Source organism: Leptodactylus fuscus, chromosome 4 (genome assembly GCF_031893055.1).
Source record: "Leptodactylus fuscus isolate aLepFus1 chromosome 4, aLepFus1.hap2, whole genome shotgun sequence".
NCBI lineage: Eukaryota > Metazoa > Chordata > Amphibia > Anura > Leptodactylidae > Leptodactylus > Leptodactylus fuscus.
Window position 1 is genome coordinate 87,195,767 of NC_134268.1, and position 20,870 is coordinate 87,216,636.

Sequence of the window (20,870 nt, forward strand, 5' to 3'; positions counted from 1 at the left end):
TCTGCACTTCATTTTGTCCATTACAGGCTTCTGGTGCGATATTCCTCAAAACCTCAGGCTGTTCTTTTAAGTGCCCAGTGGTTACACACTTGGGTTCAGGCGCAGAGAGAGATACCAACACTTGTAGTGAGGAGCAGAAGACAATGGCCATAGACGTAGGGGTTGTTCTTACATGCCATGTGGGCATAAGGAAGGAAGAGAGTTGTTGATATATCAGCATTTGGAACCCATGTTTTTAATTTTGCCCAGGGTCACAGTTTGTCTAAAACAGGCCCTGTGTGCAGGTTCTGGGTTTCGGACCCCCACAGGACATATAATGATGACCTATTGTACCCTTACTTTAATTATTTCATGTTTAATCAGTGTAATGAGTATATCACTTTGCAGAGATTTATTTTAACTTTAACATTAAAGTATCTTTCTCTTCTGTTCTGTGCTATTCATATTCACTGTATTTCAATATAGTTATACAATAAAACTAGAAAAAGTACAAGGAACGTAATACTTTGCAAAGGCAAGACATTAATTCTCTCAATGAATTATCCTAAACAATTGCAATAGTCAGCTCATTCAGGTGTAGGATGGCAGCTGGGACCCGCTGAAAGTAAGCAATGGTCAGCAAACATTGGATCTCAATGGACTATTGTGGCAATTTGCCATGAAAATGATAGGTTAATTGGCATTTTAAAAGGCTGTCCTTCAAGTAATTATTACCAATTAATCCATCTTGGACACAAACAGACTTCTAAGTCATTACAAGTATGGGCCATGAAGTATATGTTTTTGCTGCAAAGTATATGTATACCTTCATTTCCTCCATCCATTCTTCATTACCTTCCATCCTACTGACCACAAGCCAGCTGCAGTGATGAAGAGTAGGGGGATGGGAGGGCAGCACAGCCTGTATACACTCATCCCTCCCCATCCTGCCCTTCATTCTAGTGACAGCTCCTGAGCCTTGCGTGCGAATGAGTTCAGCTGGTGCTGTGTGGTCTGGGTGTGTGGTCCCAAAGCCTTTGGAAAGGCTGCTAACAGAGTAGTGGAGAAAGAGAGCAACAGTGTTTACATTGATTCGTTGCTGATGGCGGAACTGTGCCCAGTGTTTCTCCTGAGCTTCAATCCACTGTTCCAATCCCTCACAGCTGCAGAACACTCTGAAGCCTGCACTTCACTTTCATATTGCTGAATGTTTACATTGCCCTTTCCTAATGTCTTCTAAAAGCATGACTGCCATACTTTTCCTGTGCAGTACCGCCATTATTCACTATTTATTTACGCTTATACATGGTGCTTTTAAAATATTGGACATTTTTCCAAGCCCAAGAGCAGCAGCGTACAGCAAATCTTCTTTGCGGAAAGCTAGTTACAAAGAAAGATCCTTTATTCTTATTGTAAATCATAATTTCTAAACTGTAAATATTCACATTGCTTTTTTAGATTTTATGTGGTTATAGTCGCCATTTAAGCTGCCCTTTATTCTGCTATACGTTCATCACTGACTACCGAGAGATCTTTCTTTTGGGTTGGATGCTGGATATTAACATGCATTTGGAAGCTGAGCTTTTTACTCTGCTGTTTTTTTTTCTTTGTTCTTCATTTCAGCCAAGTGGAACAGGAAAATGCAAGAATTCATCTAATGAATTGCCAAAAACAATACAACTTTGATTTAAGTGATAACATTGTCAGACATCACAAGAGAAATTCTGATATTACTGGTGAATCAAAATATCACATTTCACATGGTTTTGTTTTGGGTAAACAACTAATAATCTTATTGACAACTGAAATAAAACTGATGAAATCTAAGTGACTGTATCTGTCTTTTCTCACTATCACATAGACACATGGTGGGGGGAATTAATCATTAATTTACAGTTTTCTAGCACAGAGGGGCGATATTGTGACGCACATTTTGCGCAAGGCCATTTCTTGCATTAAATGTGCTCTACAAAACCCGATCAGTGCTTCGCCCGCCACATTGTGCAATTGTGAGTGGAAGAGGTGAGCTGTGGTGGGGATACTTAGGCCTGACATATTTATAATAAGTAACTGTGTAGGGGGTCACTGTAGAGCATATTATACTGTGCGAAGGCCACTGTGGAGCATTATACTGTGCGGGGACCACTGGGGAGCATATTATACTGTGTGAGGGCCACTGTGGAGCATATCATACTTTGTGGGACTACTGTGGAGCATATTATACGGTGCAGAGGTCACTGTGGAGCATATTATACTGTGCGAGAGCCAATGTGGAGCATATTATACTGTGTGGGAGCCACTGTGAAGCATATTATAATGTGAGGGGGCCATGGTGGAGCATATTATACTGTAGAGGACATTGTAGAGCATTATACTGTGGATGGGGCAGCTCAAAATTCCTGCTAGCAGCCCTTTGTACTCTGCCTGTATCACAGCTCCCTCACTGTAACCTTGCACATATGTGTAGTGCTCCCTTGTTGCATCACTCCCTATAGAGTACTGTGCATTAACCAGCCATGGAGTTATTGGGGCATGCACAGTACTATAGGGGGTAACCATACTGGGAAAATACTCAGGATAGTTGGCACATGCATAAGATTTCAGTGAAGGAGCTGTACTGTAGGCAGAAAGCTGTTTGGTGGCCCCCAGAACAAATTCCTCTGGTCGGCCCTAGGTCCCTCAATCTGAGTCTGTATATATATGAGAAAGAGAGAGAGATTGCATGTCTAACAATCATAAAGAGATATATAGATAGATATGTAGTTGTCAAAATATTCATATGTATGTATGTGTGTAAAGATTTTTCAAATGCCAAAAAAAGCATCAAGAAGGAGTTGTTGTCCTGTCCTAAGGTAATGAGGATCTATGGAAGTGATTACAATACTACAGCCAAGGGTGAAAGTTATTAAACTTATTAATAGCACTAGTAGACTTTTTTTTAAAAATGTATTCAATGCCTGGAAAAACCCTTTAATAAAACTTCCCCGCATTTGTAACTATTAAAGAGGTTGTATCACCAAAAGGATACAAGACCCCATTTTTGGGATCTGTCCCACCCTATCCTATGAACAGTTCAGAATTTGCTTTAGTAACATAATTCCTTTAATAACAGCCATTACAAGTGGGAAAACAAAAATAGTTGTGAAGCTCAAACCACAAAGGAACGAACTGGGTGAATATGATCGACATGAACCATGATAGAAGGCTGCACGGAGAGAAGCCCCGGACTGCTTCATGGGGTTAGCTTGAGCATATAAAGGAAATAGCTATGAGTAAGGGATCATTTGTCACCTCCCGAAACGCGTAAGCTCCTATTGTTTTTACATGTCTGGATCCACGTTCATGTATGTTTTTTAAATCATTCTTAAGTAAAAGTTAGATTTTATTTTTTGGCATGCTGGAGTACTTTTTCCTTGTTAAGTGGGAGTCTTTTTCTGATAACTCTCTAGGCTAGGGTAATATAGGAGGTATTTGCAGGAGAGTAACTGCCTTAGACTGGCCAGTGGCTAATCTTCTGTATTGTATATTAGCAGCAAAGTAGAGAAGATGTATATAATTATATATAAGGGTTATTCCTATGTCAGCAGATTGCTACTGACATGGGAATGACTGCTCCCCGTCCCAACCCCTACAGTCAAGAACAATCCAGCATCACTAATTCTGTAGCTTCAGAGTTAAGATAAATTTACCTAGATGTGCAATGCTGTTTCTGTAGCTCCCATTTCCCCTATGAATGTTACAGAAACAGCATAGAGAAGAATTGCTCAGGTGTTCCCATAAGTCTATCTCTAGGGACTGGGAGTTGGGATCAGTTATTCCCACCTTAGCAGTGATTTTCCAAGATGGGAATAACCCTTTAAACAAATCTCATCTGCACAAAAAAGTAAATTAACCAGTGGAGAGTATTTTCAAGTCACATTATGGCAATTTATGCTGCAGATTTTCACCTGCAAAAGATGAAAGCAGTTACTCAAAGGATACAGCAATGGATTTTCCCAAGATCAACCAAAATCAGCTGCTTTGCTGTTCTACCTCATATGACAGTGAACTGCAGTCCATCCCCATTATTTTCAGAATCAGTGGGGTACTCAGAAGTTGGACCTCCATTGATCATAGCAGACTAGGTGAGAAACCAATCCTTTCTCCTACAAAGGATGAAGTGTCAGGAGACCGAAGATGAATTTGGGATTTCTTAACCTCGAATGGAGGACTTATGATAGTATAAGCTGATATACAGAAAAGCCTCATTGCAAACGTTATACTGTCCACGGTATACTGTCTCTTATGGGCTACCCTGGTGTTTACAGGTCTGAGAATGGAAGTCAGATTGAGATTGTAAGGACACCAGTCCGGTTCCCACTGAGACTCACAAAGGGCAGTTATGAGGAATATGTCGAATATAAACAATGGCGACCAATAAAAATGCAATGAATGTCCTGTTTTTATGGTTTATCAATGAGCTTGTTTAAGTGCAGGGGTAAACACAGAACTTTTCTCTGGATTTGTTGTACTACAGGAGTCTACATGATATTACAATTTTCATTTTTCTAACACCATTTTTCTCATCTGTACTGACAAGTCGCTCTTTTATTGTTGTTAAAATAAACTAGCGCCAGCTCTAATATCAGTTGGAATTTCAGCATTGTTTAGCTTGTTCTCTTCCCAGTATTTTCTGGCAGAGGTTGTAGAAATAGGCTTGATACTGTTGATGAGATGTGTTGAAGACGACTTTGGACATTTTAATTCCTTTGGGAATTATGAAAAATGGTCAAGAATGTGAGGGCATTAACCCTTTTAACACTTTGGGTATTATTTTTTAAATGCATACACCAATGAACAGAGTCAAGGTTAACTTGTATGGGTGGCCAGGTCATTTTCATACAAGGATTTCCTTAGACCACACTCTCATAGTGCAGTTTTTCAAACTCAGCACAATTTTACCTTGTGACACACAATCAGAAAATGGCTGTTTATCATAATCTTTGGCAATTTTTTTTTTACAACCATCCACTTACCAGACCACCTTACCGCCAAAACAATTTACAGTTGGCAAGTGCTAATGGTGGATGGGCTCTCACACTCAGATCTGTGCCACCTCTGTCTCAGGCCCCTTGCCATTGCAGCAGCGTTCCACTGCAGGCATGTGTAGAAGTTGGCTGCCCCTGGTGACCACAACATAGTCATGACAGCAGGACTACCCGATCCGAAACCAGCACTATTGGTAGTTAACCCTTATTGTTGTGCAGAACTTTATCACTAGTGCCATCTTGTGCAGATAGCTCTCTTAAAGTCAATGTGTGATTCTCTTGGGGTGCAATTCCTTGATGAAGGGTCTACTGTATCTGTTCTGCTGTATTCTTTTTACTTTTTACATGTATAGTTGTCTGGACCCTTTTTGTTTTTAATGAGCTGTAGCTAGGGCTTATTTTCAGAGTAGGGCTTATATTTCAAGCATACCCCAAAAATTCTGAAAAAAACATGCTAGGGTTTATGTTCAGGGTAGGTCTTTTTTTCGGAGAAAAATGGTATATTAAGCAGCTCAAGATATATATATATATCAAAATCTTATTTGATAGCTAGCCTAAGGTCTCATAATACTGATATAATACAGATGCCTTAGGCTGCTTTCACGCGGAAATGCGCCGCTCATTCTGACACGTAAACACGTGTCAGAGTGAGCACAGTAAAACAGAATCCCATTGAGTTCAATGGGTTCGGTCTTACGCGCTCTACCCATTGAACTCAATGGGAGGCTTTTTTACCTATTGCTTTCAATGTGATACAAGCGTATAACACATAGTATGAGAGATAGTTAGAGGGCTGGATGTGGCCCGCGGGCCATACAATGCCCAGGTCTGAGCTAGATGTAAGGCACATAACAAGCTTGAAGCCAATATAGATAAGCACACAGAGTAAGAGAATGTGAAACAGACCTTGTAAAATTCCCATAAGCCACTTTCCAAGACCCCAGGGAACCAATTGAGAGGTTTAAAAATTAGACTATATTTGGCTACCATTTGTCCTAATTTTCCTGGTCTTTCTTAAAGGGGTTGTCCCGGATAACTGGAAATCTCTACAATAATCTAAACACCCTCCCCTCTCCTACTTTCTAAATAAGATAATTAATCAAAAATGTATATTTACCCATATCCCTGGGTTCTAATGTATTGCAGTCTATGGGACTTGCAATCAAATTATTGCAGGTTAAAGCCCGCTAGGGGGGAAGCTAATAAAATAATATATAAAAATGCCTGGTCTACAAACTTATAAAAATATTTTTCCAGTAGGGCGAACGTCGTAGCGAAAAAAAAAAAATAAGAGTGACGACTGCTGTTTTTTTTTTCGCCTCTGATTTGAATAAAAAGTGATCAAAGCAATAGACATTCCCCCAAAATAGTATAACTGAAAAGTACACCTGACCCTGCAAAGAAAAGTTGCCTTATGCATCTATGTACAGCTGCAGGGTCACCTGTCAGTGTGGCTTTGAGCTCCTCCTCTAAAACCTAGGTGCGTCTTATGGTCTGTACATCTTATAGTCTGGAAACTATCGTAAACACCTTTTTAATTTCTTTAAATATTTTTTTTTAAAAAAACTTTTTTAATCACCCTTAGGCTGGGGCCCCATACCATTTATAGTCTCTTCTAGCGAATTCCATCCACACCTTGTGAAAAAATATGCACGTTAGACATGGTGCAATTTCCAAAACCGTTGCAGTTTTGGACATTGTAGCATGTCAATTATACCAACAGAAATGTCAGCGGTTTCCCTATAGGTACAATGAAAGCAGAACGTGCTTTCTGTGAAAGTGCTATGGGAAAAACTGTGATGCGTTGCTCCCGCATTTTTTCCCCAGCGTTCTTTTGCTGCGACCTGGGTCCTTAGCCTAAACGGGTTTCAACCTACAATCTTTAGTTTGCTGGTGCCATAGACTGCAATACTTCTGTAATGCAATCTCTGGCAGATTCCCTGAAGGCAGACTTCAATAAACTACAACAGTATGGCAGGCTGGCTATGGTAACGGGCTCTTGCGATCGTGCTGTGGGGGACTGTCTCATTACCGGAACTAGATATGAAAGTGAGGACTGTCAGAGGTTCAGAACAATGGAGAGGCAGACTGCTAAAATAGCAGTAACACATGGAGTTTGACAGATCTGAATTGAAACTGGTGTAGGGAAAAGGTCCTCTATGCAGAATATTTTTCTCTGCTGATTTTCAGGTGGATATTGCTACAGAGTCTTCAACAGCATAAATCACTTGGGCAGAAGATACTTGATATGCACAATATTTATCAGGAATGGACAATTCTTTGCTTACCCCTCGTTCACATTTGTGTTTGTATTCCCTCCGGGGAGTCCGCATGGGGACCCCCCTAGACAGAATACCAAACACAATTGCAAGTGATATGCAGTAAAAGCATACGTACCCCTTAGACTATAATGGGGTCCGTGTGCTTGCCACGCGCTGCCCGCACGAATCATGCAGACTGGAAAGTAGATTGTGAACTACTTTCCTGTCCACATGATCCCTGCGGAGATCTGGCGGCAAGCACATGGGCCCCATTATAGTCTATGGGGTCTGTGTGCTTTTACTGCACAGCACTGCAATTGTGTTTGGTATTCCGTTCGGGGGGTCCTCATGCGGACTCCCCCAGACGGAATACCAATGCAGATGTGAACGAGGGGTCACATTGACACATAATACTAAAACCAGTACTATCTGTGTAAAACAGAGATTGTAGAAGTTTCTACTGTGTTTTCCAAATACATTTTGGTGGTCACCTTTGTCTTTCATTTCATTTTCATCAAAACCCATTCTTGAGGTGCTGAAAGTCCCATAATTGTAGTGCTGAAAAGCTCAATGGAGTCACAGTTTTGTCAATGTTGCTGTGCTAGATATTCAGAATACTGAAATCCTAATAAACATATTTAAGTAGAACTTGATTTGTCATCACTTTCTGACACTTCTAAAAGCTCATTTTAATAATAATAATCCATTTAAGACAGGGAAAAAGAATTTCCGTAATATTAATTGTTAACAAGCAAGTTAAGTGTGTATGTACATATGATGCCGCCATCTGACTGGCTGTCGACAGATGTTGAAAAAAAAAAAACATTCTGTCAATAGGCTGAGGGTGAAAACTTGCAGTTGTCTATGGTTACTGTTACACTTGCCCTAATCTATCAAAGTGTTAAGCTACGTTCGCACAACAGTGATCATTGATCAGATGGCAGCATTAAATTTATGCGGGGTTATTTATTGTCTGTCCCTTTTTTGGCTATACTTTTGCAGGTGCACTTTTTTTAGACTAGTTTTAATGTGGAGTTTATTTATGATGTTGCGCACCTCCTTTTTAAATGTTGTGCGGATGTTAGTTTAGATGCGCCTTTGGCCATGTACACTTTGCCCCTCTATGGTCAAAAAGGTCCAATTTCCCTTTCTCATGCATTCTAACCTGACGCGTTCTTCTATTCTGCCCATGGACTGGAGTGCATACACATCTTTTAGAAAAAGTGCAAGCCATAAAAACAGCGTGGAAAGGATCCTCATTTAAGCCATACCCCTTTTCTCGCCAAAAAGCAAAAGTGCAGCATTACAATGTGAAAAAAGTGCAAATACTTCATAAATTACGTGTAGCTCAGAAAAAGATGCAATGTACACAAAAAAAAGGCACGAGAAGCTCAATAAATGTGCCCCAATGTCTGTGAATGGGAAATATTCACACGACCGTTAGCTTGACAGCTCCTTGTAACAGACCATCAAAATATATGTCATGCCCTATTTATGTTTTCACAGATACCGTCATATACTGCAAAATATGGGGGATCTTTGAAAACAGGTCTCTGAGGTGCAAAAACTAAGGCTACATTCAGATGACCGAGGTACAAAACAAATGTGAAAAACACCCACTTTTCATGGCAGTTTTGCACCTCGGTTGTCTGACTGTACCCTTCGACTATCCTTAGACTATCCACTGATGTGGAAAAGCTGCTTTTTGTTGCAGATTTTGCTGTGGTTTTTTTTTGAGTCAAAGCAAAGAGTGGTTATAATAGGAATGGAAAATATAGCGAACATTTTCTTACTGAAATTTTCATAGTCCTGAGGCAGCACACAGAAATGGGAGTTATTAATTAATTAATTAAATAAACATGGACCACCTATATAAGTCTGCAGAGACCGCACCACACTTGTATTGTATGTAGCAATGAAAAATATATCTAAGGGTGGGAAAGTTGTGCTGCCTCCAGTCTATAGGAAATTAAAATTTCCTTAAGTAAATTTTTGCTTTCCTGGTTGTCCGTCAGAAGCACACACAAATTGGACTGAAAAGCAGTGATAGTTTGGGTGGGATTTGAGCTTTTAACACACTGTAAGCACTGAAGGTGATACCAGGTCGTTGCTCTGTAAACCTAAGAGACTTAAATTCTGGCAAGGATGGTTATATAATGCATGGTTATGAGAGGAGTCTGGAATTCTTAGGCCGGGTTCACATCTGCGCCCCGGCCTCCGCTTTCAGGTTTCCGTCTTGTGTCAGCAGACAGTGTCCGACTGTGAGCGCCTGTGAGCGTTTTGTGCGCACCGCGGCTAAACCTTTTTTTTTTTTTTTTTTTAACCGGACACAAAGTCCTGCATGTCCAACTTTGTGACCGGTTAAAAAAAAAAACGATTTCGTCTTGGAGAGCACAAAATACTCACAGGCGCTCACGGCCGGACACTTTCCAAACCCATTCAAATGAATGGGTTTGAAAACTGACTGCAGGTTTCCGTCTCCTGTCTCAAGGGCAGGAAACGGAAACCTGCAAAACGGAGATCAGGCACTGGTGTGAACCTGCCCTTAGTCATTAACTGTGCCAAGACACTGAGCACCAGAATGGTTTGGTGACCTGAAGATAGCTGAATATGACCAATCCTTGCTGGAAGAGCAGATCCTACTGAACTGGAAGTCCTCAACATCTGCACCTTGATGTAAAATTGACCATAAGGGACAATAGAATTATGGCTATGGCGCTCACTCCCTCGCTCATTTTCCTAGAGAGCAGGAGGCTCCATTATGTTGACAATTTCTGATAAGACCAGAAGATTCAGACTCTATTCTTAGACCTGGACAAGACTTAATTCTCTTGAAAGATGCTGGTACCTTTCCACTTGTTCATGTAGTAAAATGAGGCTAAAATTGTCCACACGAATAAGGACAAAGATTGTGCTGGAGGGAACAAAAGTGAGCAAGGATCAGTTTGATGCTCCTTAGATCCGGTAGATAATTTCTTGTGGGGTCCGGCTTTGTTGTCTATTTAGGAAGTTTTGACGTCTGCTCCATCTGGGCAAGATGTTGGCTTGATGGGAATAAAAGAGTTTTGGTGCAAGGGATGGCATCAATGGCTGTCCATCATCATCGTAGGTGAGCAGTTTGAGATGAACTGAGGCACTATAAGAAATATTTCATTCATGTGTTCTGTGAATAACTTTACAGACATTTGCGGAAATTCAGAATGGATTCTGCATATGGGAATTTATACCATGAGCCTGAGATAGCTCAGACTTCTTCCAGAATCAAGACATATGAACTCCTCAGAAGTGGGAAGAGTCAGTGCAGGCGATGTCCAGCTGTGAGAACTGCAGCACTTATTGTAGACACTCGGAATGGAAGTAGTGCAGGACACAAGGAATTAGAACTGACAGTACAGACATATATAGGCATGTGTCAGGTAAGAGTATGGAAGCCATCTGGCTATATAAGTGCTGTAACTGGCTGCATTAGACACTTGTTCAGATCTGCCTACTTGGAAGTGAGGAACTTCTGCTGGAAAATTCTTGTAACGAATTCATCATATCTTTAGTCTGTTTGGTGGAAATTCTGTTGAACTTGAGAGAATATCCTTTCACCACAGTAGAAGACTGTTTGCTAGTGGCCCCTGGAGCCTGGCTTCATTGTTCCCCTCATGACTTCCTGTTTGTTCTGGAAACAGACTGCTTCTCTAGACTATCCAGATGTCCCATGTTGGTGATGGAAGGATAGTTGTAGAAACACAAGCGTATTGACTTTTGACAAGTTTTCCAGAGGTTTCTCCAGTCAAAGGCTGAATAGATTTTTAGTCTGGAAAGTTAAAGGGGCTCTATCAGCAAAATTATGCTAATAGAGCCCCACATATGCGTGAATAGCCTTTAAAAAGGCTATTCAGGCACTGTAAATGTTATATTAACCCCCGGTCCCGCTTTTAAATAAAAGCATAAAAACATATATGCAAATCTTACCGAACGTGCACCGGGGGCGGTGATGCACGATGCTGCCGCATCTTCGGGCACGCCTGCCTCTTCTGTCTTCTTGGAGCGACGCCCTCTGGTCCCATCTCTTCTGCCGGCTTCCTATTGGTCTTCTTCCGGCTTCAAGTCTTCAAATCTCGGGCCTGCGTAGTAGCACTTCTCTCCGGAGCACTACTGTGCAGGCTCACTCGCCATTTTACTTAATGGCAGTTCGCGAGTGTGCAGTACGCGAGTGTAGTTCTACGGGGACTGGCAAGTGAGCCTGCCCAGTAGTGCTCCGGAGGGAAGCGCTACTACGCAGGCGCGGGATTTGAAGACAAGAAGACGGAAGAAGACACGGAACCAGAGGGCGTAACTACAAGAAGACAGAGGAGGCAGGCGTGCCCGAAGATGACGTAGCATCGTGCATCCCCGCCCATGGTGCACGTTCAGGTACGATTTGCATATAAGTTTTAATGCATTTATTTAAAAACGGGACCGGGATTTAATATAACATTTACGGTGCCTGAATAACCTTTTTAAAGGCTATTCACGCATATGTGGGGCTCTATTAGCATAATTTTGCTGATAGAGCCCCTTTAAGGGCTTGTTCACATCTGCGCCCAGTTTCTGCTTATACAGGATTCCATTTCCTGCCCGAAACTGGGAATGAAAAGGAAACCTGCAGTCATTTTTCAAACCCATTCATTTGAGCAGTACAGGAGGTGGGGCCGTCTCGCTGGAAGAAGCATGGAGGGGTAAGTATAATATGGGTCGGGAGTTGGGCTGAGTAGGTAGGGAAGGGTGGGATAGTTAAAGAGACAGGGAGGGGGTGTATGGGAGGGTAGTGAGGAAGGAGAGGGGAGTAAGGTGAGAGGGGTTAATGAGGAAGTTATGTGGAAGGAAGCAGGTAAACAAAAGCAGGAGACACCAGGAGCTCCCAGAGATACCTAGAAATCACTCAAAACACACAATTATTAAGTCATTAATAGCACTAACAGAATTTTTTATTTTTTTTTTAAACTTTTTTTTTGCTCAGAAAACCACTTTAAGTGAAGCCTTGGAATTTTTTTGCCATAGTTTTGCACGCGCAATTAGCCTCCTACAGTATGCAAGTCAAATGTGTAGTTTCGTACTGCAGTTTCCATATTCAGTTGGAGATTCAGCAGGGCATTGCTTTTTCAATGCGAGAAAAGAAGCATTTGGCATTATCTTCCATTGGAAACAAAATTTCAGCATATATCTGATGGCTAGAAAGACTGCCTCAAATTCCACTTTGGGAACATATGCAAAATCACAACGGGCAGTATTACTGCCTGGGAACCAGTTAGTACTTTATTTTGAGCAGCCTTATTAGGTGCCAGGAATTTTTTTAATTTATTTTTTAATCTGCCTTTAGCACAGAGTCCTTGTGTGTGTGAAGGAACTATCTAGCTTGACATCATCTTCTCAGTAGTATTCCACTTTACACCTCATGTACCTTATATGACACTGCACACTCTATCACACAGGATTCCACTTTACACCTCATGTATATTATATGACACTACACATCATATACATTATATACTGTATGTATCACACAGGATTCCACTTTACACCTCATGTACCTTATATGACACTGCACACTCTATCACACAGTATTCCACTTTACACCGCATGTATATTACATGACACTACACATCATATCACACATCATGTACATTATATATGTATATTCCACAGCACGCTGTATTGTACACTGCACCACCACTAGCATACACTAGATTACATAGCTCAGACCAATCACACAGCACTACTCCCCCCCTCATCCCCATATACAGTACACTGACAGTCTGGTCACGTGATCATGATGTCATCCAGGTCCTTCAATCTAGCCTTCTGGAACTATAGCGGTCTCTCTGTTGTGACTGGCTGATATTTCGCCAATACGCTGTCACGTGGTGCAGTGACATTATGGTCATGTGACCGTGACGCCATCAAGGTCCTGAAGCTAGAGGCTAGGAAGTAGCCACTGCCTATTATTTACATTGGAGTTATTGTTTATATTTTTAGTGACCCCGCCGGCGCTGCAGTCATGTCCCGGGTGAGGCAGCCTCCTCTAGTGACTGGCATCTCTCCCAAGGAAGGCACATCCTGGACTAAGGTTACCATCCGAGGAGAGAACCTGGGTACCGGACCATCTGATCTCATAGGTGAGATGCTCCTGCTGTAGCCATCTGTCTGCCTGGCTGACTACAGTGTAGTAGTCGGAATGATGATCTTGGTGTGTGAGTGTTTCAGTCCGTTGGGCATCACCTCTCTCATGCTCCTGTCATGTTACTACAAGCAGAAATCTTAATTTGTGTCATAGAGCGATGTCTGTACATGGATAATGCTGATGGGCAAATAGTACAATATGGTAGAATCCCCCAGTGGTGTGATCACAAGGAGATCTATAGCCATACACACTTTTAGGGCGTGTGTGCATGTTTCATTGATGCATCTTCAATGGTAGAAACACTTGAAAACAGATTTGATTGAAAGAAGTAATGTTTTGTGTCCAGCATGTATGAGGAGCTATGAGCGCTGTGAGTGCTGCCTGCAAACACCTGCTATGTATTATCTGACCCTGCAAACGGTGCATAGATCTAATATGTAAGCCCCATTCACCAACAGAGAAGCTAAAGGAGTGTCCTTCTGGCCTTTATAAGGCTGGCGTGTATAACTATACCTAGTTCAGTTGTATCGTACTGTACTCAATGGGAGCACATGACTGCTTAGACTACACAGGGGTTGGTTTGTAGTCTGTAACTATGGAGACATTTGTCTATAGAGGAACGGAGACGCAGAGTTACTAAGTTTTAGTGCAACTTTATATTAGACTGTCTTAAACTGTGCCAGATTTATCAAAGGGTCTTATTCAGTTTGATGAATCTGATATATTGTCAGATTGGCTAACATTACACCATTTACTAATTGGCTTAAAAATATTTGGTGCATGTTGTCGCAACGTATACCGTGCCCTTTTCGTATAGGCCACACCCCCTTTCAAACAAGCTGGAAAAGTGTTTAAAATGTCGAAACTAATTTATAGTGCACTAGAGTTCTGGCATTTTTTTAAAAGTTTTTTTTAATGTAGATTGTGAGCCCCACATAGAGCTTACAATGTACATTTTTCCTTATCAGTATGTCTTTGCAATATGGGATGGAAATCCATGCAAACACGGGGAGAACATACAAACTCCTTGCAGATGTTTTGTCATTGGCAGGATTTGAACACCAGGACTCAAGCACTGCAATGCTAACTACTGAGCCACCGTGTGGCCCCTGTTCTGGCATATTTTTCTTAATAAATCTCAAAAATGTTACAATACTGTCCAATTTCAGTCAAATATTGAGAGATAAATGTTATTGTTTAGACAATGAAAAGTTGTACAGTTTTTGCAACATAATTTCTACATCAATTCCTCATGATTTTCTAGATTTCTAGTTGCTGTCATTCATTCTGTTACTTCCAGTGGATAGAAATCAGTCCGTGGTCATGTGATGGACAGTCCATGATTAATCATGTGATTAATACACAGGTGAATAGTTTGTCACAGCACAGTAATCAAAGATCTATCAGGTAATGAACTGTGTACCTGTATGTCCGTCACATAACCATGAACTGTATATCACATGACCATGGACTAGGCCGGTACGATTAATCGAAAAATAAAATGAAATTGAATATTAATCAGGATGACTGTCGTGATTTTGTTCATGTTGGTTATTTCGGTAATATCTGCAGTTTGGTTTGGACAGATCATGTCCGAACAAAAACTACTATATTATACTCTAGGATCTCTTCAGATCCCAGAGTATAGTAGAGGTGATCATACATATAAAACAGTATTACACACCTTTCCTGAGTTCCAGTGCAATTCCCTGCTGTCTTTGACGCTTCTGCCTGTAATCAGTGACCACAGTCAGACTTGTAATTGGGCCCTACGAAGCGACGCTTGCGTCTATGCGTCATTGATCATGTTCCGTCCAAATGAAACCGCCAGGCAAATCTTGCAAGGTTGGCCCAAAACTTTAAAATGAGCTTGACCTAAATAATTGCCATTAATCGGAATTGAGATAAAATGCCCAATTAATTGCCCTTCCCTACTATGGACTGACTTTTAGCAAATTTAGGAAACAAGTAGAATGAATGACAGCAACCAAAATGTAAGAAATTGAAGTACGGTATGTTGTAAAATTGTAGAACTTTTCATTCTGCAAACAATAACATTTGTCTCTCAATATTTGTTTAAAAAAAGGACAACCTTTCCATATATTGATTTTTAGATGCATTGGAACAATATAACTGTCTATAAGGCTCCGTTCTCACAGAGTAACACACCGCTCATTTAGACACGTATACACGTGTCAGAGCGCGGTGCTTCAAAACAGATCCCATTGATTTCAATGGGTGCCGGCTTACGCTCGTAACTCATTAAAATCAATAGGTTACAAAGCCTCCCATTGATTTCAATGTGTAGCACGTGTAAGCCGGCACTCATTGAAATCAATGGGATCTGTTTTGAAGCGCCGCGCTCTGACACGCGCTCTGTGTATATGTGTCTAAATGAGCGGCGCGTTACTCCGTGAGAATGGAGCCTAAGATTGTATAAATTCTTGAACTGCTTCCCACTCTGTATACATCATGGAAGAGGAGGTGGTAGTGAACATGCAATACATTAAAAGAGCTCTCAGAATATCATGACATATAGTTTTTAAAAGTGTTTTTATTGTGTAAAAGTAGTAAAACAGAAGTATGTATAAGGGCGGGTGCACATGCAGGTTTTCGTTTCTTGTCCGAAACTGGGCAGGAAACGGAAACCTGGAGTCATTTTACAAACCCATTCAATTGAATGGGTTTGAAAAGTGTACAGCCGTGACTGCCCGTGAGCGTTTTGTGCTCTCCGCGACTAAACCATTTTTTTTTTTAACCTGACACAAAGCATGCAGGACTTTGTGTCCGGTTAAAAAAAAACTGCTTCGCTGCAGAGAGCACAAAACGCTCACCGGTGCTCATGGCCGGACACTTAATGCCGGGTTTCCATCTTCTGCCGGCAGAAAACGGAAACCTGGATAACATAGATTGGGCGCTGGTGTGAACCCAGCGTAAGTTTAGTTTCACAGTAATGTACTGAAACAACAGAATACAGGTAACATTTTGTTACTGCTGCAGGGTGACGCTGCAAAATGTAAATATAAGAAAACCATGGTGTGAACAATTGTTTTTTTTTTAAAAATGATATAGGGAACGGACTAATCAGTATGGGACTTATCTGCTGGCCTGACCGCATAAGATCTGCAGGAGAAAATAACTTGCTACTTATTGTAACATCAAACCCAACCTTTGTGAACATAGCCTAAGGGTAAGTTCACACGGAGATTTTTGGTCAGCATTTTGAGGGCGTATCTGCCTCAAAATCCTGACCAAAAGACGACTCCCATTGAAATAAGTTGGAGCCGCTCAGGAGTAAGGCGAGAGAGTAAGTTCATACAGAGTTTTTTTGGACCGGAACCTGAGGCGGAGGCCGTATCAGGTTCTGGTCCAAAAGCTGGGTAGCCACGACTGAAAGCTGGTGCACTGTACCGGCATCCAGTTGCGCACTCTGCTCCGGATTAGGCCCAATGAATGAGCCTAGTCCAGAGGAGGGAGTGTCTTCAGGCCGAATCGAGAGGTGAATCGGCCTGAAGAATGAGCATCTCGCTTCTTTTTTCCGGGAGCCGGACAAAACGTCCCCCGGAAAAAACTCCTGAGCGACTCCCATTGATTTCAATGGGAGCTGTCTTTTTGGTCAGGATTTTGAGGCAGATACGGCATCAAAATCCTGACCAAAAAACTCTGTGTGAATTTAGGGTAAGTTCACGGGGTTTTTTGGTCAGGATTTTGAGGCCGTGGTATGCTGTGGATCTGATAGGTGGCGCTGCCTGCCATATCACACCGCTAACCTGCCCAGAGTTCAGGCAGCGCCACCTACTGGTTCCACGACTCAACCAATAACATTTGTTAAAGTATTGGGAGCATGGTGACCTGACTGTGAGTGGGGGAACTATGGGCAGTATGTGAGAAGGGAAGGCTATAGGGATTATGTGAGAGGTAGAAGAAGAGTCAAGATGCATTTTCACAGAAGAGGTAGGACAAAAGAATAGGAGAAAGGATTTGGAGGAATCTGAGGTCACATGGTATCTCAAAAGTATCTGCAGGCAGCAAAAAGAGACCTAGTGTTTGTACAACAACCTATAATAGGGAAAAAGAGTTTACACTGTGATCATGTGACTTATTACAGAAGGCAAAGGATTAGTAAAGGCACTGTGAGTAGATCACTGTTACTATTAAGGGAAAGGGCTTTCAGGCAATATAATAAGTAAAAAAAAAAAAAAAAAAAAATCACCAGTATTCTTTAAAATCGGTGGTGCTGGCCGTAGGTGGCGCTCTAGCTGTTGGTCTCAGCTAGGTCTCCGACAAGTTGCTACTGACACCTGTGCTGATTTTATAGCAATATGTGCTGATTTCCCAGAGATATCAATGATAAATATCAGTTAGAGGGTGCCTGAGTTTTCATAAAAAGTTGAAATATGTGCAGGGTGTTGATGGGCAGTCTGTTCTATGGCCGTATAAGCCTTCATACCTATCAGTTTTTCTGCTGCTAATAGTTACATTATGGCTGAAACACTTATGCAAATAAGTTCTCTTGCAGCACTGGGGGCGTTCCTCTGCGCTCAAACAGCACTGGGGGTGTCTCCAGTGCTGCTTGAAGGTAGTGGATTTTGTATTGCCTAAATAACCCAGAGGTTTGCAACACATTGCAATTCAATCATTTTTTGGATATACAGTGGTTTTTGAAATTGTAATCCCTGTTGTCTGTACAGTGTTTTTACTCCATTGACTTAAGTAAAAGACTCCCTTATGAATAGTTATAATGAGAATGCCAGGGATTTGAGCACAGGGAATGGAATACATATGTAAGTGATTAACTCTTCATTGTAATGTAACCAGAAACACGAACATCATTATAGTAGTGGTCACTGGCAGGATGATACCTATTTTATTCTGCTATGTGCAGCGCTAACACAGTCACTGCCCATAACAAGTCTAGAATTCCTTGTTTGCTGGTGCGGATTACTCAACTCTTTCCTATAGTCCTTCCAGTAATACCCTGCAGTCATTGCCAGTCATGAACTTTACAGTACACATGTGCATTGTCTTAACAGAAAATTAAAGCAATGATCTCTCATCAAGCGGCAGGAAGGAGAAGTAATTTGACAATTACGGTAATAACAAGTGCACTGACACAAGCCTTCATTTATTAACAGTATATAGTGTCAGGTTCCTGCTTATGGAGGCTTGTTGAAATCATTCTGCAGGAAGCCCTGCGTACTTGCAACCTAAACCTGTCACACCTAAAATACATTTAGCTCATTCGGTCATTAATCTGTCATTTCGAAAGGTGGTCAGAAATTTGGACATATTGAATGATCGCTCAGCTTTGAAGGTCATTGAATAGAACACAGAGGAGTCGTTTTTGGAGATGTACAGTCAGCATTACTAATATGTGGAGAAGGCTTTACCCCACAGCCATTCATATGATACTACTTACCCTTGTTCTAAGAAGAGAGTTTTCCAGGGACCATTAATCCCTCAACATTACAGGAGAAAAGGTTCAACTTGGTGGGTTTCTTTTTTATACTTCCCATGTTACTGTTTTAGACCACCAGGGAATTTTCCATCAACTCCTTCACTTCACTGAAGCACCTGTAGTGTAAGCAATAACCTCTTCATTGTCCTAGACCACCAGGGTTCTCCCAATTAACCTGTTACCACCGTAGACTAATGAGGATAATGCTAATTCCATGACTCTAGTGATAGACTATTGAAATCCCTATTCACTATGCTAGTACAGCAGGGTATCTCTATTTAAAGGAACCTGGTATTGGCACCATTTACTTATTACTCTAGATTTCAATTCCATTAGTTAATAGTATGAGACATCTGGCAAAGTGGATATGTTGGACAATTATGGAGTGAACATGGTGCGCTCTTTGAATATGAGCTAGTGTCAGCAGTAACATACAGCTCACACTATGCTATAGCCTTGAATATTGTATAAAATCCAGCTCCAGCCGTAATCCAACGAATTCCAATCGTACGTGTTTAAAATATAACTTTTATTTAAAAAAGTATAAAAACCGTCACATCATGACTTATGGGGTCAACACATCAGAAAAAGCTACGCGTTTCGGGATCGCTCCCTTCTTCACGGCCTAACTTCACATACTGACTCTAGTCTTAATATACACACCTGAATCAGGTGTTGATTCAGGATGTTTGTTCCTCAATCACGGAAAAACCGCTCCACCGATTTGGCTCAAATTTTCCACAAACATAGTTATTACACCCGATTAAATAATAGGCTACTTTTCGTCACAATAGCGCACATACGTTTTTCCCAGGACCCATCCAAAAAGCCAACTCACATCACCAGCTCTGCAATCTCACACACTTTGGACCATAGCAAGCCACAAAACTTCACATTCCCCTCTACAGCCTAGCCCCTAACCCCAACACTCACATTCACATATACTGCAGCACTTTCACACTAACCGTAACGATACTGCAGGAGCCGACCTCTTTCACTCTCCGGGCAAGCCATCTTTACGGACCCCCACCACTAGCAGGATCCGCGGCTCCGCCCACCACACTACTCCACTGTCTTCCCATGAGCATGCGCACCTTACACACATACACAACGTGTTCCAAGCACGCCACCATTTTGCGCCTACAGCAAGACCCGACCCACTGGCTCCAGGCCGCAACAGTCCCCGACGCAGCACTCTCACCTCCCTGCTGTTGATGAACTATCCACCGGCCTACACAGCAACACCCGACCCACTGCCTCCAGGCCGCAACACTCCCCGACGCCACTCTCACCTTCCTGCTGTTGATGATCTATACCCCGGGCCGACACTGGTAAGTGGCCATACTATTCTTGCATTGCCAGGACCTCTGGCCTGTATACTGCGCAGGACCGACACCTTACAGTCCATAATAATCTACCCCATCTCCTTCCGTAGCCTGTCTACTTAGCCTCCTCCAAACACCTCTCACTAACGTGCCCGCCATAGCCGCCGCATATTGCCATCGCCCCCCTCAGTTCATTTCCACTGCCTGGGCTCCGTTGCCGGCACACGCCGTTCCATTACGGCGCATGCTGTCGCTTTCGCAGTAGCAGGTGCACTAGGGCCGCACGGCACACAAGGCCTGCTTAACCCCGTGATGTCCGCCGCCTTTTAGGAGCTGGACCGCGGCGAACCGCACGCCCCACAGAGCCTGCTCAAACCACACTCATATCTCTGATGATGTCCCCCACTCTTGGCTACATTCCCTCCTCCACCGCAGTCTAGGAGCTGGCCCGCGGCGACCCTCATAGCGTGCTCAAACCCCCGTCATCCGCACGACACACATGGCCTGATTAACCCCCTAATGTCCGCTGCCTTCTAGGAGCTGCACCGCACATAGCCTGCTGAAAACAAAGTCATATCCCCCATCATGTCCCCATCTCTTGGCTACATTCCCTCCTCCTCCGCCGCCTTCTAGAGCTGGCCCGCGGCGACCCGCATAGCCTGCTCACAC

The 20,870-nt window shown here is 42.3% G+C and overlaps 1 protein-coding gene across 1 annotated transcript in view; it reads left to right on the forward strand.

Annotated features, from left to right (window-relative positions):
• The first annotated feature begins 13,195 nt into the window (after positions 1 to 13,195).
• The window catches only part of EXOC2 (exocyst complex component 2), a 158,856-nt gene continuing 151,181 nt past the window's right edge, over positions 13,196 to 20,870 (forward strand). The window contains exon 1 of the mRNA XM_075270745.1: positions 13,196 to 13,413. Within this exon, the coding sequence (XP_075126846.1) occupies positions 13,296 to 13,413 (118 nt within the window). The 5' untranslated portion in view covers positions 13,196 to 13,295. The remainder of the gene's footprint in view (positions 13,414 to 20,870) is intronic.